A 19,713-nucleotide genomic window follows, 5' to 3' on the forward strand; every position below is an offset into this window, starting at 1 on the left:
CCTTTTTGTTGTTGCATGCATTCACTACTGTCTGATTTTTTTTGGGAATGCATATTGAATATAGTTTGAATCATTAGTTTATCGGGAAGCTTGAGAAGGCACAACTCCTGATTATGTATATGTTTTTAAGCACATTTAGTTGAACACACTATTTTCTGATTTTTCCTCTGGATGACTAAAATCCATAGTAGAATACTATATTGGAAGAAGGGTTTCGCAGAGAGTTGTTTTAAGATTCTGGGTAAGTGTCAGTGTATGGGGGGGTGGGAGGGTGGGGGCTAAACCAATGTCATATCATCATACTAGTTCTACTTTTTCTATTTAATAGGGTTGCTGTGAATTAAGATATAATTCCAGAATTGTAACAGTTGCATGTTGTTGCAGGAGGGAGGGCGTCTTTCCCAAACAATTAAGAGGCAAATCAGTCCTTGGCATGCAGAAAGAGGCCTAGGAAAGATACTCCCTAAATCTTCACAGGATATGTGTTATAATTATGCAGAGTGTGCTTTAGTTTGGCAAGATTCCTGTCTATGGGTTAACAGTAATAAAGAAACTTCTCTGAGCAATTATTCATCATATTGTCTTGGTTCCTTGAGCCTAATACATTGTTATGCATCTAGTATCATAAAGGTTCATGATTATTTTATTGAATAGCATCTAAAGCTATTAATAAAAATGTTAATTTTTCACCTAAATATGGTTTTAAGCTTCAAAGTCATGCATGCCACAAAGCAAATCTGATGGGAGCATTAGAGTAGGATCTCTCACTGTTTATTTTTCTTTTTTATGAACAATGAAAGGCAGCAATGGCTCTCCTGATTTGGATTAGGGTGGCAATGGTGTGGGAAGATTGACTTCATTCTTGACTTTGTTCTAATTTCAGGGAAATTTAGATAATCCAAAACTGCTCTTTGTTTTATAGAAGAATGTTACCCAAGAGAAATAATTATATGTTTTTCTGCCCATGGATAAAACTGAAGTTTATGAGATAATGATTTTACCTGAGACAATAGCCTGGGGGAAAATTATCTCTCCATTTCTAATTGTTGCTTTCTTTGCCTTCCCACATTCTATCTTCCATTTACTATTAAGATGTTTTAACTTAGATGATATTGCTCACAGCTCTTTCCTAATGCAGTCTAAACTGGTTTAAGAGCTCCTATTTGATAGCAGCAGATTATCTCTGATAGTTGGTGATGCTACTGCCAATGAATTGATTCATGCACATTGAAATAATAAAGAGGGGAACCAGCCTTATAGCTGTAATTGACTAATCTTAACACAAAGCTTGAAAAGGTATCTATCACTTTTATAGGTAGAAACAAGTCATTGGAGACACTATCTAGAGTGGTTGCTGCAGTTGAACTATTCAGTGATATCTTCCTACTTTGTCAGCCATGCTCAGTGTAGAATGCATGCTTTTCAAGTGAAAGGTCAAAGATACAATTTGCAGGCTTCTCTATAGAATTAAATAAAACAATATTTTGTCAGGCAGAAAATCATCAGAAAAGAAATATGATGTAAAAATTACTATGTGCTATATTCTCCAGATGACATAGTTTATTTAATGGTAATAATTATTTAAAGACTGCATAGTAATTATAACTAAGGGTTATATAAGGCTATTGATATAATTGATACATTCATTTTCTAGTAATATACTCTTTCTTTTCCCTCCACATTTAGGTAGAAATCACAAATGATGTACAATCCTTGTTACTCATCATGCTGGCTGTCATGTTAGCAAAAATGGTTGGCGACTGGTTTAACATGTCTTTGTACAGTTCTTTACTGAAATTAAAAAGCATACCATATCTAGAAGTTGAACCATTTGTTTACCAGAATAAAAATGGGTGAGTGTTCCCCCCCCCATAAATTTTAAATGAAATCTGGGAAAGTGGTGGATCAAATGACCATACAATGGGTGGTGTGCCTTACTTGATCATGTTTACAGGATTAAACATCAGATGACATTTTGTGTGACTTCTGATCTTAAATTTGTTGTAGAACTGAAACATATTTAATTTAAATTATAATAGTGTCAGGAATATTTTGGGATATATGTGTGCAATACTGTATATAACTACTGTCAATAACATTGGGTGGGTGGAAACATGGAAAAAAGTTGCAGAAAAAAATAGGCCATTTGGAGACTCAACAATGAACGAGAACAGTAAATATTTAACAAGCATCTGTATGGAAGACCAATATGTTTCAAATAAGTGTTTAACATCTTTCTGTACATATGGAAGTGGAAAAATGGAATTATTGGTTTTTGTATTTATAATTAAAAATGGAAAGAATTGATAAAGGATACAAGGTTTTGATGAAATGTTCAGCATGCCCACCAAGCCTGCCATGCCCACCAAGCCACGCCCACAGAACTGGTAGTAAAAAAATTTGAACCCCACCACTGATTTGATCCCACTAATACTTTCTAAGAGAGTTAGTTTGGTGTAGTGGTTAAGATACCAGGTTAGGAAAAGGGAGATGGTTAGCCCTACCTTAGGTAGAAAGCCAGATACATAACTTTGGACTATTTACTCTCTCTCACTTCTACAAAATGGAAGGCAATGACGAAACACTTTTCTTATTTCTTTCATATTTCTTAGAAAATTGCAAGGAATAGTCCAGGTAGTTGCCAAGCCAGGTGACCAGTGGCTTGAAAGCTTCCTCTCCCTCTCTCTCTCTTTCACCTCCTCCCTCCACACTTTTGAAAGGGGCCAATTTTCTTCTGACATGCTCTCTGGTGCTAACAACTGCAGTAGTAGTGTAATTGCAAAAAGACCTGGCATTACTTACATTAAGCACCTTGAGGCAAAGTAATCTAGCAAATTAGCCATCTGACCCTTAGGATGCTGCCTCAGGGTGGGTCAGAAATCAAAATCTCTATGATATTGGAGGTTTTTCTACTCCTTCAGTGGCCGATCTAGTGTTCTTTGCCATAGCCTCAAATATATAACTATCTATGCCCACGTCTTGCTGAGGCTACCTAATACCTCCATGCCCAGATAACTAAATGGGAGTCTCCAACCCAACCAGAATGCACACAGGGCCTGCTATTGGAAATACCTTTCACTGGGTCTCCCTTCAGCATACAATAGTACCATTCACTCAAACATACAATATTAAGAATTATTCCTACAACATAATATTGCAAGCCATCTACCTCTACTTTTTCAAATCTAGATGGCAACAACTCTCTCTCCCACCACAGTTGGGGACAATCTGGTTGCTACTGGAGACATTTCTAGGTAAGCTCATGGCAGATGATTAGGGCCAAGATGATACATTGGGAGGAAAGGGGGGGATATGTCCCTAATATCACTCTTGGTGCCCACTTTCAAGTGACTGCAAACTCATAGACCTGTTTTTATCTTCCATCAATGGCAATCTGCTCTACCAAGCGGCAAGCTGTTCAAGTTCACTTATTCAGTAGGTCTATTGCCTGTCCCAATATAAGACCATTCACTCCAGTCCTATATTCAGGTCCACTGTAACAAATTCCAATGGGTTGCAGCTCTCAGTCAGAAGGCTATAACTGATTGGCCAAGACTTTATTGGCCTTGAATAGTATCCTGTCCTTCTATTTCCATGTTTTTTATAATCACATATCCATAATGGCTCAGTGTTATAATTAAAAATGACTTAGAATGTAATGAATGATGGCTCTGTAACTTTTTTTTTAGGAGGAATAGGAACATATATGTTCTTCTGTCTCTCTGCTCTTTTGTGGAGTAGATATATGTTGAACTGCTCTTTCTTTGTACTCTGAGATGAGAAAAAGGCAATGTATTCATCGTGGTTTGTTTTCAGCCAAGTTTGACTGATTCCCCAGATTGAAAGTCTCAAATGTTGAGTATACTTTCCATTAATAAACAATGAGCAAAAAAGACTGTTTTTCTTATTGCATAGTGTAGTTATTCACTTTTGTGTGTGTGCAAATATTTATTTCTGATCACATGGGCTTTTATGTTTTAGATTTTGGCTGATTGAGATGAATGTAAGTAAAAAGGATGGTCTTTGACTTCTACTTATGTTGCATTTCTAGCTATAAATTAGCAGGCTGGAATGCTCAGAGTTGCTAGGTGCCAAGAAGTGCTTTTTAATAAGGGCAAGAGTTCTTGAACGCATCTACAACGTGGCAGAGCTTCTTGCTTTTATAAACCCCTGTACACTTCAAGAGAAAATATCTTACATCTAGCACTTTAATGCGATAAGGTCAGTTAAAGACTTGAATAAGTCTGATGCTTAGTCTGTTGTAGTTTAACATTACTTCTGTCAAAGCTTTCACTGGAGATTTCTGCCTGCCATACCACATAAATCTGATGAGCTGATAAAGCTGAAGCCAAGAATTCTGTAGCCATTGCACATTGTTTTAAATAAAAACAGGATGGCATTATATTGAATAGTTGATTTTATTGCATACTTGAGCTTGTCAAATTTCCTCTGCCACAATGTAATATGGACTTTGAAAATTGGAATGTATGCATATTTATAATTGATGGAATTAGTGTATAGAAAAAATACTTTGAAAAATTTTAGGTGGGAATCTGTCACCTTGAAGTTCAATGTAAATTATAATTCTCTCAAACTCACTGAAAAAAAATACCCGTCAACCTAGAAAAATTGGAATTATTGATTTGATTTATTCGGTTTGTATGCCGCCCTGAGTCTCTCGGGAATAGGGCGGCATGCAAATCGAATAAATCAAATCAATAATTCCAATTTTTCTAGGTTGACGGGTATTTTTTTTTCCAGTGAGTTTGAGAGAAGTATGTAGATCTGAGGTATGAGGTTGTACATTTTGGCAATCTCATGAGATTAAAGATAAAAAATAAGACAGAAGAAATGGCTGCTAGAATACCCATATTTTAGTTGTGATATAGTAAATCCCAGAAGTTGCTTGTTGAACAATCTAGCACAATTGCTTTTAAATTTGGTGATTCTAATATGATGATGAATTGCCCTATGAATCCTATTGAAGAGCAGAGTACAATTCAAGTTAACAACATTTTAAAAAAATTCCACATCTTACTTATTTATTAAAGTTATTAATAGTTACATTCTCCAGATAAAAGAGAACATTTTACAATACATTTTAGAAGGCAATTTAATATCAGTAGCATAATAGCAATTTTCTCTACTTTTCCATCATTGAATATATCAGGAGCAGGGACGTGCAGTCCCTAGAGGCAAGGGAGGCAGAGCCTCCCCAGTCTCCTGAGAGAAAGGAAAGAGTTTTAAATATTTTTTTAAAATTAATTAAAGCCAGGATAGTTGCTACCAGATTTCAAGTCACAGTGGCTTGGTGTCTGCTCTCAGTGTTAACTAGGAGGAGGCCAGAGAACTCGGGGCCTCTTTTGCTTAAGGAATTTTTCCCCTTTTAAAAGTTAAGGAGGAGTTAAAAAGCAAAAAAATTAATATGCAAAAGAGGCACTGATTCTCCCGCCTCCTGATCTGGGAGCAGCAAATCATGTCTTGCACTTGAGCCACTGCGCAAGTGCAAGGGTGATTCTGGAGAGGTTTTTCTTTCACCAGCCGCCATTTCTTCTGCAGCCAGCCCAGCACCGAGCGGGGAGGACAAGGAGGAGGAGGAGGAGAAGAGCGGTGAGTCCTTGTGGCTGGCTGGGGAGGGACTCACCGCTCTTCTCCCAGCCAGCCAGCCAGCCAGCCCCACCCGACCTGCTCCCTGCCTGGCCGGCCAGCTGGCACAAAGACTCATCGCTCTTCTCCTCCCAGCCAGCCAGCCACCCGACCTGCTCCCAAGAATGTCAGCGGGGACGGAGGAGGCAGGGGGGCGAGGCGGCAGAGCGGGGCAGCGGTGAGAAGCAACACCCCCGCTGCTGTGTCCGACAGGCGTCTCGCGTTTATGTCCATCATAAACGAGAGACGCCTGTCGGACACAGCGGCGGGGACGTTGCTTCTTGCCGCTGCTGCGCTCTTGCCTCACCAACGGTATCCCTCACCGCACGTCACTGATCAGGAGCATATAGCAGTACACATGTATGTACATATAACTGAAATGAATGATAAAAGAAACTGCATGAAGATTAGCATTACTATTTCATATTATACTTTAGGTTGTTTATGATACAATTTATTTAACTAATTAATTCATTAATTAATTCCCACACACCATTTGCGGAAGCCCTTTGGTTTGGGATCTGCCTATCTAGAGCATCCTTCACATAATACATTAAGCCCTATATCCTCTTTTCTTCTGCCTGTGGGGTTTCCTGTCTACTTTTTATCCAATCTAGTAATGTAGGACCAAGAACATTCTTTCTTAGTACTTGAACAATACACCAGCAAAAGCTCAGTAGATGCTGTAACAAAAACTGTTATTCTTTATGGGTATTTGTGTTGTATTAAAACACTCCCTCCTACCGTACTGATTTCTAACTTTCCTATTTCTGATAAGCTTCATGAAATAAAATCTCTTCCATGTCTACACACTTTGCAGAACAAAGCTCAAGAGAGCAACATATGGAGTTCATATATTTTGTTTCAGACTTATGGGCTGCTTATGTATCCTCCATTCTTTTTTGGGCTATTATAGATAACATGCAGAGAGCAACTGACTTCCTGCTGAGAGAGAAAAACAGAGGTTGAATCGTTTCTATGTGCTTCATTGATCTCAGATGCGGTAGTTTGCAGGTGGTAGACACAGTGAATCTAGTTATTGGATGGGACACTCTACTAATTAGTTAAGGCTGTTCCAATATCTAGTCACCAGCTGGCAGACAAAAGAAATTACTGAAGTTTTCTGCTTAAAAACAACTAGATCATCCCACTGTGACAATGCAGACACCAATGCAGCTGGCTTTTTTTTTAAAACTGAGGTCTATTTATAAATACAAAGATCTGTTGTATTTTAGGAATAATAACAATGTGATTCATTTCTCCCCGCTCTTTTCTGTCTGATCTTTAATATTAGCAGCCAGAATCCATATCTACTGGTATAATGGAAAAGGTGGAGAGGTTCAGATAATACCATTTCTCTGAGACCTAGATTGTAGAATGACCTCCCCAAGTGCTAAGCTTGGTTTCCAATATATATTTAAAGCCTCTTCATTTAACCTCTGATCACCACTGTCTTGTTGCTATATTTTAATTGCTTATGAATAATTGAGATAGTGTCAGCCCTTCTTCATTCAAAAATCAGGAAAGAAAACCATAGGACTCCATTGATAGAAATCAAGTGTACTTTTACTAGTTATAAATGAATAGAAGCGAAGCTAAGCGAAGTCTGATTATTTAGGCGCGAAAGCGAATAATATATTGTATAATTCATTCCCCTCCCCTTGGCATCCTTGTGCACAGTCCAATCATAATTCAGGGGCTTTTTGGGCCGATGGGGGCGGGCGGCTTCTCCGCTTCTCCCTCTTTCATGCATTGAAGTCTGGCCAAATCTAACTCAACGTCTGCTGCATGTTCATACCAAGCAGTCACACGGCGGGGAAGGTGTCTGTTAACGCACTGTTGGTAAATTTTTTCATTCAATCCCCCAGCAAACTGATCTAACAAAGCGTCTTCTGACCATCCCCTCATATAGGCTGACAGCTGTTGAAACTCCTGAATATACTCAGCCACTGGTCTTTGTCCCTGCTTCAGGGCCATAAATTTCACCTTCCCGCATTTCTCAATCAGCGGATCATCAAACCTCCTCTTCATTGCAGCCATAAAGTCATTAAAATTCCTCAGGAGAGGGGAATTGCATTGGTGTAAGCCCACCATCCAGTCGGCCGCTTTGTCTTCCAATGAGAGTAAAACCATTCTTACTTTCATATCATCTGTTTCTAAATCCAGACCATAAATTTCCATATAGTTCCAAATCTGTATGACAAACAACCCTAACTTTTTGGGATCGCCATTATATTTCACTGTTAAGAGAGGGACTTTTGCCAATCGGCGTCGCCTGCCCCCCCTACTCTTGGAGTGGCCCTAGCTGGGGGGGGAAGGCTGGTTCTGGGTTTCCTTGCTCCCAACCCCCCTCGGCCTCTTCACCCTCCCTTAACCTATGCATGGAGTACCTTTGTTCAAACTCTTCAGCTTGCTCCCTTTCCATTGCTCTTCCACGGTTTTTACATTCGGACATAGCTTCCTCAAGGAGTCACATGGCGTGGGACAATTTGTAATCCTCATCCCCAGCGTCACCCCATTCTGCTGATTTTTTTTGGTCTCCTTCTCGTGACTCCTGCATCCAACTCCTCAGACTCCTCTTTTTGCCCCACACCCAAAGTCCATCGGGGACGATGGACCAGCCAGCCTTTCAGTTAAAGATGGTTCTGCTGCTGCCCCTTCAGTTTCCTCTTCATCACTCACATGCAAAGACATTCTTTTTCTTCTTGTGAGAACACCCCCCTCGCTAGGTTGTAGCTCCTGGTGGGGTGGAGGTTGAGACTTCGTTTATTGTCAGCCCTTCTTCATTCAAAAATCAGGAAAGAAAACCACAGGACTCCATTGATAGAAATCAAGTGTACTTTTACTAATTATAAATGAATAGAAGCGAAGGTAAGCGAAGTCTGATTATTTAGGCGCGAATGCAAATAATATATTGTATAATTCATTCCCCTTCCCTTGGCATCCCGTGCACAGTCCAATCATAATTCTCCCAATTGTCAGGTGTGAGATAACTTCGAAAGGCATCACCAGGATGGAATGCTGGTTCCATTGGCCTTGGCGGGAACACTCCTCCTCCACATGCGCAGTAAGGTGGACAGTTCAAACTCTAGAATCTTCCTCCAGCACAACAATCAGTCCCCTCCCAAATACCATGCCCCCCCTCCCCGTTTCAATGGCAGCCGAAGTAGTAGCAAAGCGGAGGCTGACAGATAGCTTTCATATTTGAAATGGTGCTTTAACATGTGTTTGATTAGATCATGTCACATTTTTCTAATTTATGGTTGACTATTGGAGCCTTTCTTAATTCATTATTTACAGTGTCACTAGACATGTCTGTCTTGGCCAGTTATGATTTATTCAGCCTTATTCTGAGTGAATTTATGGAAATTATGCAACATTCTGGATGAATGGGATCCAGGGAAAAACTATTAAAGAGCATGAATGGATGAGTGAGAACGAGATAAGAGAATATATTAAAGTTACTGAGCTGAAAAGAAGTTATTGGGCCTCTGGGAATGAATGAGAAGGGTAATTATTTGTGGATTATCTACTAGAAAAAGTTCAGTTTTGAATGTGTTTTAACCATAAATTTATTCAAATAATTGAAAAAATAGAATTGCAAATTGTTTTTAATTGTATTTTAATTTAGAGAAAGCATATGACAAAGTGAATAGACCTAAATTGTGGATTATTTTGTGTTAAGATTGAGTTTAATGTTGGTTGACTAATCTAAGAGGAATGTTTAATAGAAGTGAAGCATGTGTAAAAAAATATTTCTATATATATATATTGACTGGCTCAACAGCGAACAGAGATTAGTAAATCTGCGATGTCCCTTTAGTTATAAAATATATTTATGGATAAATATATATGAAGTTAAACACTTAATGGTTTGGGATATGAATATATGTGTACCTTTTGTGATGATGCTCTGTTATTGACTGAGGAGCAAAATTATTTGCAGTAAATAATAGCTAGATTGCATGATGTAACGAAAAGTATAAATCTAAATATTATTAAATACAGCATTCAATGCTTTATAGATAAAAGTAAAAATAACATTTTGTTGACACTGGAAGCATATTAACTGCAGACATGAATATTTATTCAATCATGATGATGCCACATGGTTGGCAGAGAAATGCTAGAAACATTACAGAAATGAAAACTTTCAGCCTCCTATTGATTAAATTCTAGCTTCAGAAAATTGTTGGAAATCAGAAAATCCTATTTTTACAGCTGTAACTTAATACTGTATATGTTGTTAAGATAATATTGAATATAATAACTGATAATGAGTCATGGTGGGGCAGTGGTTAGAGCGCAGTTCTGCAGGCTACTTTTATTGACTGCTGGTTGTCTGCAATTTGGCACTTCAAATCTCACCAGGCTCAAGGTTGACTTAGCTTTCCATTCTTCCAAGATGTGTAAAATGAAGACCCAAATTGTTGGGGGCAATATGCTGACTCTGTAAACAACTTATAGAGGGCTATGAAGCACTGTAAAGTAGTATATACTTAGGGTGACCAGACGTCCTGCATTTGGTGGGACAAGCACGCTTTCTCATAATTTTTACCGCGTCCCGGGCCATTCCCAAAAGATCCCGCTTAATTTTGGCGCCTTCTTCAATGGCTCGCTCCCCCGCCCATCCGCTGCGCTCGCATGGGCAGGGTAGCGTAGCGAGTGAGCGGGCGGATGGCAGTGGGATCGCCGCCCGGGAGCCACCAGAAGCCTTCCTGCCCACCACCGGCTGCACTGCAGCTGACTCACCCTGGGTGGGCTGGGAGGCTTTGGGCGTCCGGGCGGGAAGAGCCGCGAGCGGATGGTGGTGGGATCGCCTCCTGGGAGCCACCAGAAGCCGCTCCCGGCCGCGGGCCCCTGCCCTGCTGCGTCCAGCGCGTCTTCAACAGCAAGTGGGTTGCCCGCCCGGCTCACTGCTGCTGGCCCTCCCTGGCCGGGTCATCCCAAACGTGCACGACCCGGAGCTCCCCCGCCTAGCTGCATGGCACACACGTGCGGGCATTGAAGGAATCCGGCCGAATACCTTGAATCCCCGCGCATGTGCGCAACGCAGCTAGGCGGGGGGGGGGAGCTCCGCTTGAGATGACCAGGCTATGCCCTCCATAGCCTGGTCATCCCAAGCGGAGCCCGCCTAGATGCGATGCCCACACGCGCGGGGACTCAAGGAATCCGGCCGGATACCTTGAATTCCCATGCATGTGCGCAACGCAGCTAGGCGGGGGGGGAGCTCCGCTTGGGATGCTGGGTCATGCTGTTGAACACACGCTGTATGCGGCAGGACAGGGGCCCGCGGCCGGGAGCAGAGCCAGCCACTGCTGCAGGGATCGGGTGCTGCAGCAGCAGTAGTTCCCAGTTGGGACCGGGCGCCCTTAACGTAGCAACCCTGCATTGCTCATAATCTTGAGGCTCCACGTGAAAGGGCCGAATGCGGAGGAAAGGAAGGCGCGTCGGGCATCCAGATCACAGCGAGGAGAAGGAGGAGGAAGGTATTTATTATACTTGTATTTATTATACTGTGGATTTGGTCTGCATCAACCTGCCACTTCCCCTCACCAGGCAAATCACAGTGAAAACTCTGGGTGAGTCTCCACGGAGAGCTGGCGAGCAGCTGGCTGGACTTCTAAGACGTGGGGGGGAGGAGGCGGTGGAAGAAGCAGCAGCTCCTTGAAATGGGGGAGCAGGCCTTTCTCCATTCAACAGATCCAATATACCGAGTTTTATTTTTTGGCCCTAAAAATATTGTCACTGAGGATGACAGAAATTTCCTCATCATTGCTATTGGTCTCAAGTAGCAAATAATTAAACATGGTTTTTAGTGTACTTAGTTAGCCATCTGCTTTTTAACATTACATGGTATCAGTTTCAAGAATGCATGCATTCCTGAAAACTTGTAACAAACTTGTTGAAGGGCCTATGAAATATTTTATAGTTTAATGTAGAATAAGTATTCTTAATAAAAGAAAAAGTCATTTTTATTTAATCAATTGCATTCCTTTTTATAATGACATTAATTAACTAAACTGGAAATAAATCTATGTTTTGCTAGAGTTTTAAAATTAAAAAACCTTACATTTTGTTGCTATTATTTTAATCAGAGTTTTGCCAAGTGAAATTATATAATGGTTCCTCATGTCTCTGTAATTTTCTAAATCTCATCCAGAAGCACCACAGAATCTGGCATTTTCAGCAGAATGATGCTGATGCTAATAAAACATCCTGATTTTTGGTGAAAGGATGGAAAGAGGAAGGAAGGAGGAAGAGAGATCTAAAGAGCAGAAAGACAGAAGGCAGATAGGCAAGAAGAAGGAAGGAAGGAAAAAGAATGGAAAGGAAGGAAGGCTAGAAGGAAGAAAGAGGGAGGGAGGGAAGGAGGGAGGGAGGGAGGGAAGGAAGGAAGGAAGGAAGGGGTACTTCCACTTGTAGGGTTGGGACTGAATACAGGAGGAGTCTCTCCATAGAGCTGCTCCTCTGATCATGGTCTATGAAAATGTTACTGCCTTCCTGATGCAAATTTAGACAGATGGTGCTTTGGGCTGCCCCTCAAATTCCCCCTTTACTCCTCCCCCTGTAGAATTCAGCCCCCTGAGTTTTGCCTTTGAGGGGTATGTATGGTTATGGCGGATGGCAGAGTCAGCTGGAGGTTGAGAGGGGATTGGGGGCCTGTGGAGTTCTCCCCATGGACAGGATGGGATGTTGGCATGAAAGGGATCCGGGCACAATCTCACCTGTTCCAAGTAAAGTTGCCTTTTGCAATTGGCTACCAGTAATCCTCGACTTACGACCAGGATTGATCCCCCAATTTCTGTTGCTAAGGGAGACGTTTGTTAAATGATTTTTGCCTCATTTTGCGACCTTTTATTGCCACGTTAAGTGAATCATGGTGGTTGTTAAGTCAGGAACATGGCTGTTTAGTGACCAAAGTTACAATGGCATTGAAAAAAGTGACTGATTACGATTTTTCACACTTAGCGACCATTTTCACACTTAGCGACCATTGCAGCATTCTCATGGTCACGTGATCAAAATTTTGATGTTTGCCAACAGTTACAATTTATATTTGTAAATTGTAGTTATGTTGAAATAAAAGAAATATTACAATACTATTTTTGCGTTGTATGAAAATTTTTGTTGCTCCGTATAAATTTTTTAATCAAGCCCCCCCCCCCCCAGTCAAAGGTGTCCCTCTTTACGAATCTGAAAATCTGGTCACCTTATATATACTGTAAGTGTAAGTGCTAACGGCCACCATCAGTGAGCTATTGGACAGCACTACTTGGACTGTTGTATGGATGCTTGGGTGGTTTAGGAGCAGGGAATTTCTTTGGGTGGGTGGCGGTGTGTTTTGGGATTGTTATGTCTATTGCGCCTGATCTCTGGGTATTATGTGAATTTCGTTATATGTGTAAACTGTATATATACGTACAACGACAATAAATAAAGTATTGCTATAATAGAATTCACAGTAGTAATGTGGCTTTCTTACTATAAAAATTGCTTTTAGCACCAAGAAAGATTAAAAAGAGGGAAGCAAAATGATTTTACTGGATTTTTGCAGGAAAATCCAGCTGCAAAAATCTTTGCTAGCTTACTTTATAAAAGTCAATAGAAATGCTCACAGATGATGGATTCAAGTAAGATATATGCCTTCAAAAAACCTCAAAATGATTTTGTTCTCGTTGCATTTGTGGCTTGCATTCTCTTCAGAATACATATAGAATGTTATGTCTCATCTGTTCTACTGCTAGTTGAAAAACCACTAACTTCTTCTGTGGAGGAACAAGTGGCACATGTATTAAATTACGTGAAATATATTTCAAATTTAAGTTCCCACCTGCTTTTGTAACTGAACAATCAAATCAACTTTCTTTTTATATAACCTGAGAGAATTATCACCTGACATTGCTAGAATCCTTCCTTCATTTTGAAAGAAAAGAAAATCAGATATAAAGGGGAACTGAGACTTTTCTAGTTTTTTATTTAGTTATTAAATGGTGTACAAAAATGAAATATAAACATTCAACAATGTAAAGAATCAAAATGTGAATATGAAACATAACCTTATAAGTAGGAACATTAATTACTTTTTTCCAAGCAAAACTAGATGCACTGAATAACTGCAAAAAAGTCATAAATGGTAAACAACCAATATGATTTAGTCATAGATCTAGTTAATAATAACAGGCAAACCTACAGTGTTGTATATAATTCAGAATCCAAACATTGCTGAACTAACCAAATGAAACTGGCAATTACCATGAAAATAAAGCCATCTCCAAAATAAACTCATGAAATATATTTATATAAGGTTTAATAGTTACTCAGCATAATAAAAAATGGTTTACAAGAAAGTAAACTAAAATCCAATGTTGTTCTGATGAAAATCTCTAGCTAAATAACAGATAAACATTCCCACCAAATGAAGTGAATATCTTGAGTTAGAACACAAACTACGGTAAAATGTATGAATGAATAAAACTGTTCCTTTGCACTGATCCTTATGGCTATGTATTCTATTAAAAAAAATTAGTCTAGAGGAATGTTCTCGTAGGTTTATAGCAGGATTATACGTCGGCTGCAAGCATCTGGATATCCATGAGATGGTAGCAAAATGATACAAAACATTCTGATGTTTTATTTTGAATGCCAGGATCCTTGCACCTAGTTATGATAATTCTAGTTTAAGATATTTCATTGTAGATCAAGTCTGGAGAAATATATATCTTTCTCTAAAAGAAACAAAAGTACTGCCTCTTCGGCTTTGAAATGGAGATGAGCACCACCCCCTAGAGTCGGGAACGACTAGCACACATATGCGCAGGGGAACCTTTCCCTTTCCCTTCCAATCCCTTGCTCAGGCAGGAAATTCTATACTATTTCAGATAAACGGTTGTCCAATCTTTTCTTAAAAACGTCCACTTCTGGAGGCAAGTTGTTCCACTGATTAATTGTTCTAACATAAATTTCTCCTTAGCTCTAGGTTGCTTCTCGTCCTGCCTTCAGGTGCTTTGGAGAATAGGTTGACTCCCTCTTCTTTTTGGCAACCCCTGAGATATTGGAACACTGCTATCATATAATCCCTAATCCTTCTTTCCATTAAACTAGACATACCAAATTCCAAACTAGACATACCCAATTCCATACCCAAATATCTTAAGTGTGACTTAATTGCCTTGCTGCATTGTAATAACTTATTACTTCTAAGGCCAGCAGATTTTATCTCAAATTTTATATCTTCTTAGTAGATGAAAACTCTTATGAAAATTGTGGGAGATTTTATTACGTTATTAAAAATATTCTAAATGAAACCATCATGGCACAAATGTTGTTATTCATTGCGTAAGCAGTTGTTTGTGGTTTTTAAGATCACCAACCATTCTCACAGGTTACTGACATAAGCAGGGTATTGAACTGGACAATTGGTGTCACCCATACATAATCATTATTCTAGTATTATAAAATTAAGATTTATTTATATTTTTGTCATACTTTTCTTCACTCCAAGAACATTTTGTTAACTGAATGTGATTTTCTAAGCATTTCATTTTCAGTTAGGATGTTAAAACAAAAAGCTAAAAAAATAAATTGATGAAAGGTGCTTGTCCTCTAGTAAAAAAAAACATGGCTTGCATCTGGTTAAATTTATCATGGATTTTACTCATAGGAAAGAAGGCTATGCTTGATCACTACTTTATTGGGTAATTATGCTTTAAACAAAATATTCATAAATAAACCTAATTTTAACTTGAAGTACTTCACTAGCACACTATAAAACCATCATATGTTAAAATGGTATTGCATGCCTAGTTTCTTGTTTACTAAATAAATTATGCCTGTCTGCTTTGTATTTTTCAGGTTAAATCTGGAATTGTTTGCTGCCAAAGATGTCATGAAACCTCATGTCAGAGTCCTCAATTTAAAGGAAAACATTGCTTTCTTGGCTCAGGTCCTTGCCAGCACCAGCCATAGTGGATTCCCAGTAGTTTACAAATCTAAACCAGACCAGTCCAAGGTGTTTCTGGGAACAATTACAAAGTAAGACACTACATTCCTCCTTAGAGTAGCCCCTCTGTTTAGAATTTAACACAGTGTATTATGAGTAGATGCCTTGCAAGCTACAACTGTTTGCTCTTGAAACAACAGTGTATATAGCTTTATCCAATATTAGACATATAGGGTTCTTTGTGTGTTACTCTGAATTACTGTCCAATACGACATTAGAAACAGAATAAAATCTTAGGGACTTGAAGGCATTTCAGAAAAAGACAGAAACATTTCTTTAGTCATACTTCTCATACAACTGGAAGGAGGGGAAATCAGTAGCCACCTTTCTTATTTGTATCCAAGTTCATTTTAAAAAAAGATAAAGTAGATCAACATTCAAACAGCAAAGGAAAGACCTAATACTTAGGATGGCTTACCATCCTAAGCATGGCTGCAGGAATTAAATAGATATACATTAAGGAAAGAAAATGGCAATACTTGTGGATTTTGTTGTAGGGAAGGTTCACAAAAAAGTTTTTGTGCTATAGTTGATTTTCATTGTTCACCACTAGAGGTGACATATATAAAAGAAGACACATGCCTGATGATGTCAATACACAAATTCCACCATTATATAATTGGGCCTGATGATCCAACTTATCAGTCAAGTACATAATTTATGGAAATTGATGACAGATATTTTTACTACCACCTCCTCCCCAATGCTCATGGTTATCAGGAATTCATATCAAAACTGATAATTTTAGGGCACTTCTACATAAGCAGCTTTCTTATTAGGAGAGTCTACTGATTGACAGTGAAATCTCATGCATACCTTGAAGAGGGTGGTCAGATGAATTATAGGCATCAAAGATAATTGCATGTGGGACATCTACTTCTGCAGAGAATCAAAAAGGCAAATTAGCGTGTCTTTGCTTGCCAGAAAATTAGTATTGACTTGACTCACCCAATTGCTACTTGTTGACCTGCAAAGTATTTTAGGTGTCTTATCATCTTATTTTCATGCCCAAAATATCCATCTTTCCTCTGGGGGGAAAAAGTTAACTTTACGTAATCTTGTACATTACAGCTCGTCTTCTGTATCTGAAGCCTTGACTTCATCTAGCCGAGTTTGGATCTGGGATTATTGTAACTGGGAGATGTGCTGTAATCTTGTCCACTGTAAATCATTTAGAAATGTATCATAGCATCCTGGTTTTGCCCACTTGCACTTGTAGAAATACAAAATAGCTGTAACACTTTTGATTCAGGACACCTTTAAACCAATCTGGGATCTGGGATTTTTCTCCCCCACCCCCCAATGGAGTATTTGATGTTGGTAGAACAATGATTGCCAATTTAAGAACTTTAGGTAAACACTACAATTGCTTGCAGAGGAATAGGAATGCAAAATAATTTAACCTTTTTAGGCATTGGGTTTTTTTTGTCCCCAGCACATCTACAGCAAGATTAATTTATGCAAGATGAAGCATATATTAAACATAGTAGGATGAAACTCAACCTAAGTCCTCAGGAGAAAAAATAGTTTTCTTTCTGAAAATGTATTAGAGCCATTAATAAAAAGTCATTAGATTTTCTTTTTCCTTCCCCACTTCAAAATAAAAAAATGCTTTACATCAAAGCTGACAAAAATGTTTTCCAGAACTGCCTTTGACCCACTAGCGTTAAGTGGGTCCAGATATTTTAGCCCTTCCCTTTTGCATTTGTAAATAGGAGGATATTAAAGAATAAAATCACTTGCTTAAATTCCTTAAAACAATACCCACTTTTAGACATAGTATACATGATTTATAATGCTCCTCAGGCCAATGGAAGTTGCACATACTTTCTGTACATACTCCGAGTTGCCCAGGTGCTTCCTCAGAAGTCAAATTATCATGCATGGTCCTTTAGGAAGTTGTGGGAATAGCAGCTTTTGAGGAAAGTTTTGCAATGCTATGGATGTGTGTGGAATCTAGGCTGCCCCAAAGCAGAGCAGTGAATTTATGTGGACATAAAGCTGTGACAGAGGAAATGTACCTTGTAAAACAGAAAGTAGAATGGATTGTAATTATACTGATCCATAGCTTTGGGGAATACAAATGTTTAAAACAATTAGATATTATTGCAATTAGATATCTCTTTCATATTCAAGGTAATGGATAAAAAGATCAAATTATCCATATCATTTGAGTGTTTTTTTTTTTTATAGCAATAGCAGTAGACTTATATACCGCTTCATAGGGCTTTCAGCCCTCTCTAAGCGGTTTACAGAGAGTCAGCATATTGCCCCCAACAATCTGGGTCCTCATTTTACCCACCTCGGAAGGATGGAAGGCTGAGTCAACCCTGAGCCGGTGAGATTTGAACCGCTGAACTGCTGATCTAGCAGTAGCCTGCAGTGCTGCATTTAACCACTGCGCCACCTTGGCTCCTTTTAAGCAAATACCAAATTATTCATTAAACTTAGAACTATTTGATCTGGTTCGGCAAACCAGATGTAAAATTAACATCCCGTTTGTCTGAACTGGTCAGAACCAGCTGAATCCCACCCCTGGATATGTCACATGATGGCAATATGATGTGGTGAATTTGACACCCGTGTCCTAGGGACCTTAACTGAAAAGGGGGGTAAGAGTTCATTTGAATGGATTTACGGAGAGGAAGAAAGATCCTTTAACTGCTCCCCAAAGTCTTAGGGGAAAAGATAGTAGGACCTCATATTTTCTTTTTTCTTTTTTTTCCGGGATAAATTTTTTCTTTATTTTCCATTTTTCATTTTCATACAGTCACATATATACTGTGCAAAGCCGGGGCCATACAACATTAAACAATAATCACAGCAATTCTTCTTGTCAACAATATCCCCCAAAATAGAAACCCAATATACCTCTTCCACTCTCCATACACCTCTTTCTTCTGCCCCCCTCCAACTTTCTATCTTCCCTCCATCATTCCCCTCTACCCTACTTCCCCTCCCCCTCTACCACTCCTCTCTCCCAGTCCACTCCCTCCCTTCCTTCTCACCCTCCCTCCCATCCTCTCTCCCGCCCTCTCTACCCCTCTTTCTTCTATCCCACTATTCCTCCCCTAGGTGTATTTCTACTATATGTCAATGTATTCAGCTTGTCCTATTTTTACAGAGAAATTAAAGAGAAACAGTATACATGTGAAATCGCATTACCTTGAAATTTAACACATAGTATATATCCCCCCTCCACCCACCCTCCCCCCTAACACCCCACCTCCCTCCCCCCCGACTTCCCAGAGCCCGTACACGGCATAGATTTTTAACAAACACAGTCTAAAATATATATTTTTTTATTTCAAAGGTTTTATTTCTTTTAAAACACACAAATATTTTATCATTCCTCAATCATTAAAACATCGAAGTACAATTATTTGTATGCCCCTCCCTCCCTCCACCCCCCTCCCCCCTCCTCCTCCCCCCCGACTTCCCAGAACCCGTACACGGTATGGATTTTTAACAAACACAGTCCAAAATCTATTGAGAAAAAAGAAATAAAGAAATTAATGACATTCTACATTGACCTTAGCTTCTTCTTGCTGAACTAACTTTAAACAATTTAAATCATTTCTGATCTTAAGCATAGGCTAACTGGAATTTCTTGGTCCTGTATTTATTTTGTATATAGTCAATCCATTTTTTCCAGTCTCGTTTATATCTCTCATTTGAGTGATCTTTAAGATATGCCGATATTTTAGCCATCTTGGCTAAGTTTGTGACTTTTAATGTCCATTCTTGAATTGTAGGCAAATTTTCCTTCTTCCAGTATTGCGCCACCAACAGTCTTGCCGCCGTTATTAGGTGCAGAATCAAGTTAGTCTCTACCACTGTAAAGTCAGTACATATACCTAGTAAAAATAACTGAGGAGTTATCTTTTAAAGATATTTTGCATAATCCACCATATTTTATCCAGAATGCCTTAACCTTTTGGCAGGTCCACCATATATGATAATACGTAGCATTGAGAGAACCACACCTCCAACATTTAGGCTGTACATTTGGATACATAGAAGCCAACTTTTTAGGATCTAAATGCCATCTATAAAACATCTTG

The 19,713-nt window shown here is 39.2% G+C and overlaps 1 protein-coding gene across 1 annotated transcript in view; it reads left to right on the plus strand.

The window, feature by feature from the left end:
* LOC116512450 (chloride channel protein C-like) overlaps positions 1 to 19,713 on the plus strand; it is a 69,398-nt gene that overhangs the window by 32,381 nt on the left and 17,304 nt on the right. Inside the window, 2 exon segments of the mRNA XM_032222937.1 lie at positions 1,687 to 1,853; positions 15,502 to 15,681. Of these exon segments, the coding sequence (XP_032078828.1) occupies positions 1,687 to 1,853; positions 15,502 to 15,681 (347 nt within the window).

This window comes from Thamnophis elegans, chromosome 8 (genome assembly GCF_009769535.1).
Source record: "Thamnophis elegans isolate rThaEle1 chromosome 8, rThaEle1.pri, whole genome shotgun sequence".
Lineage (NCBI taxonomy): Eukaryota > Metazoa > Chordata > Lepidosauria > Squamata > Colubridae > Thamnophis > Thamnophis elegans.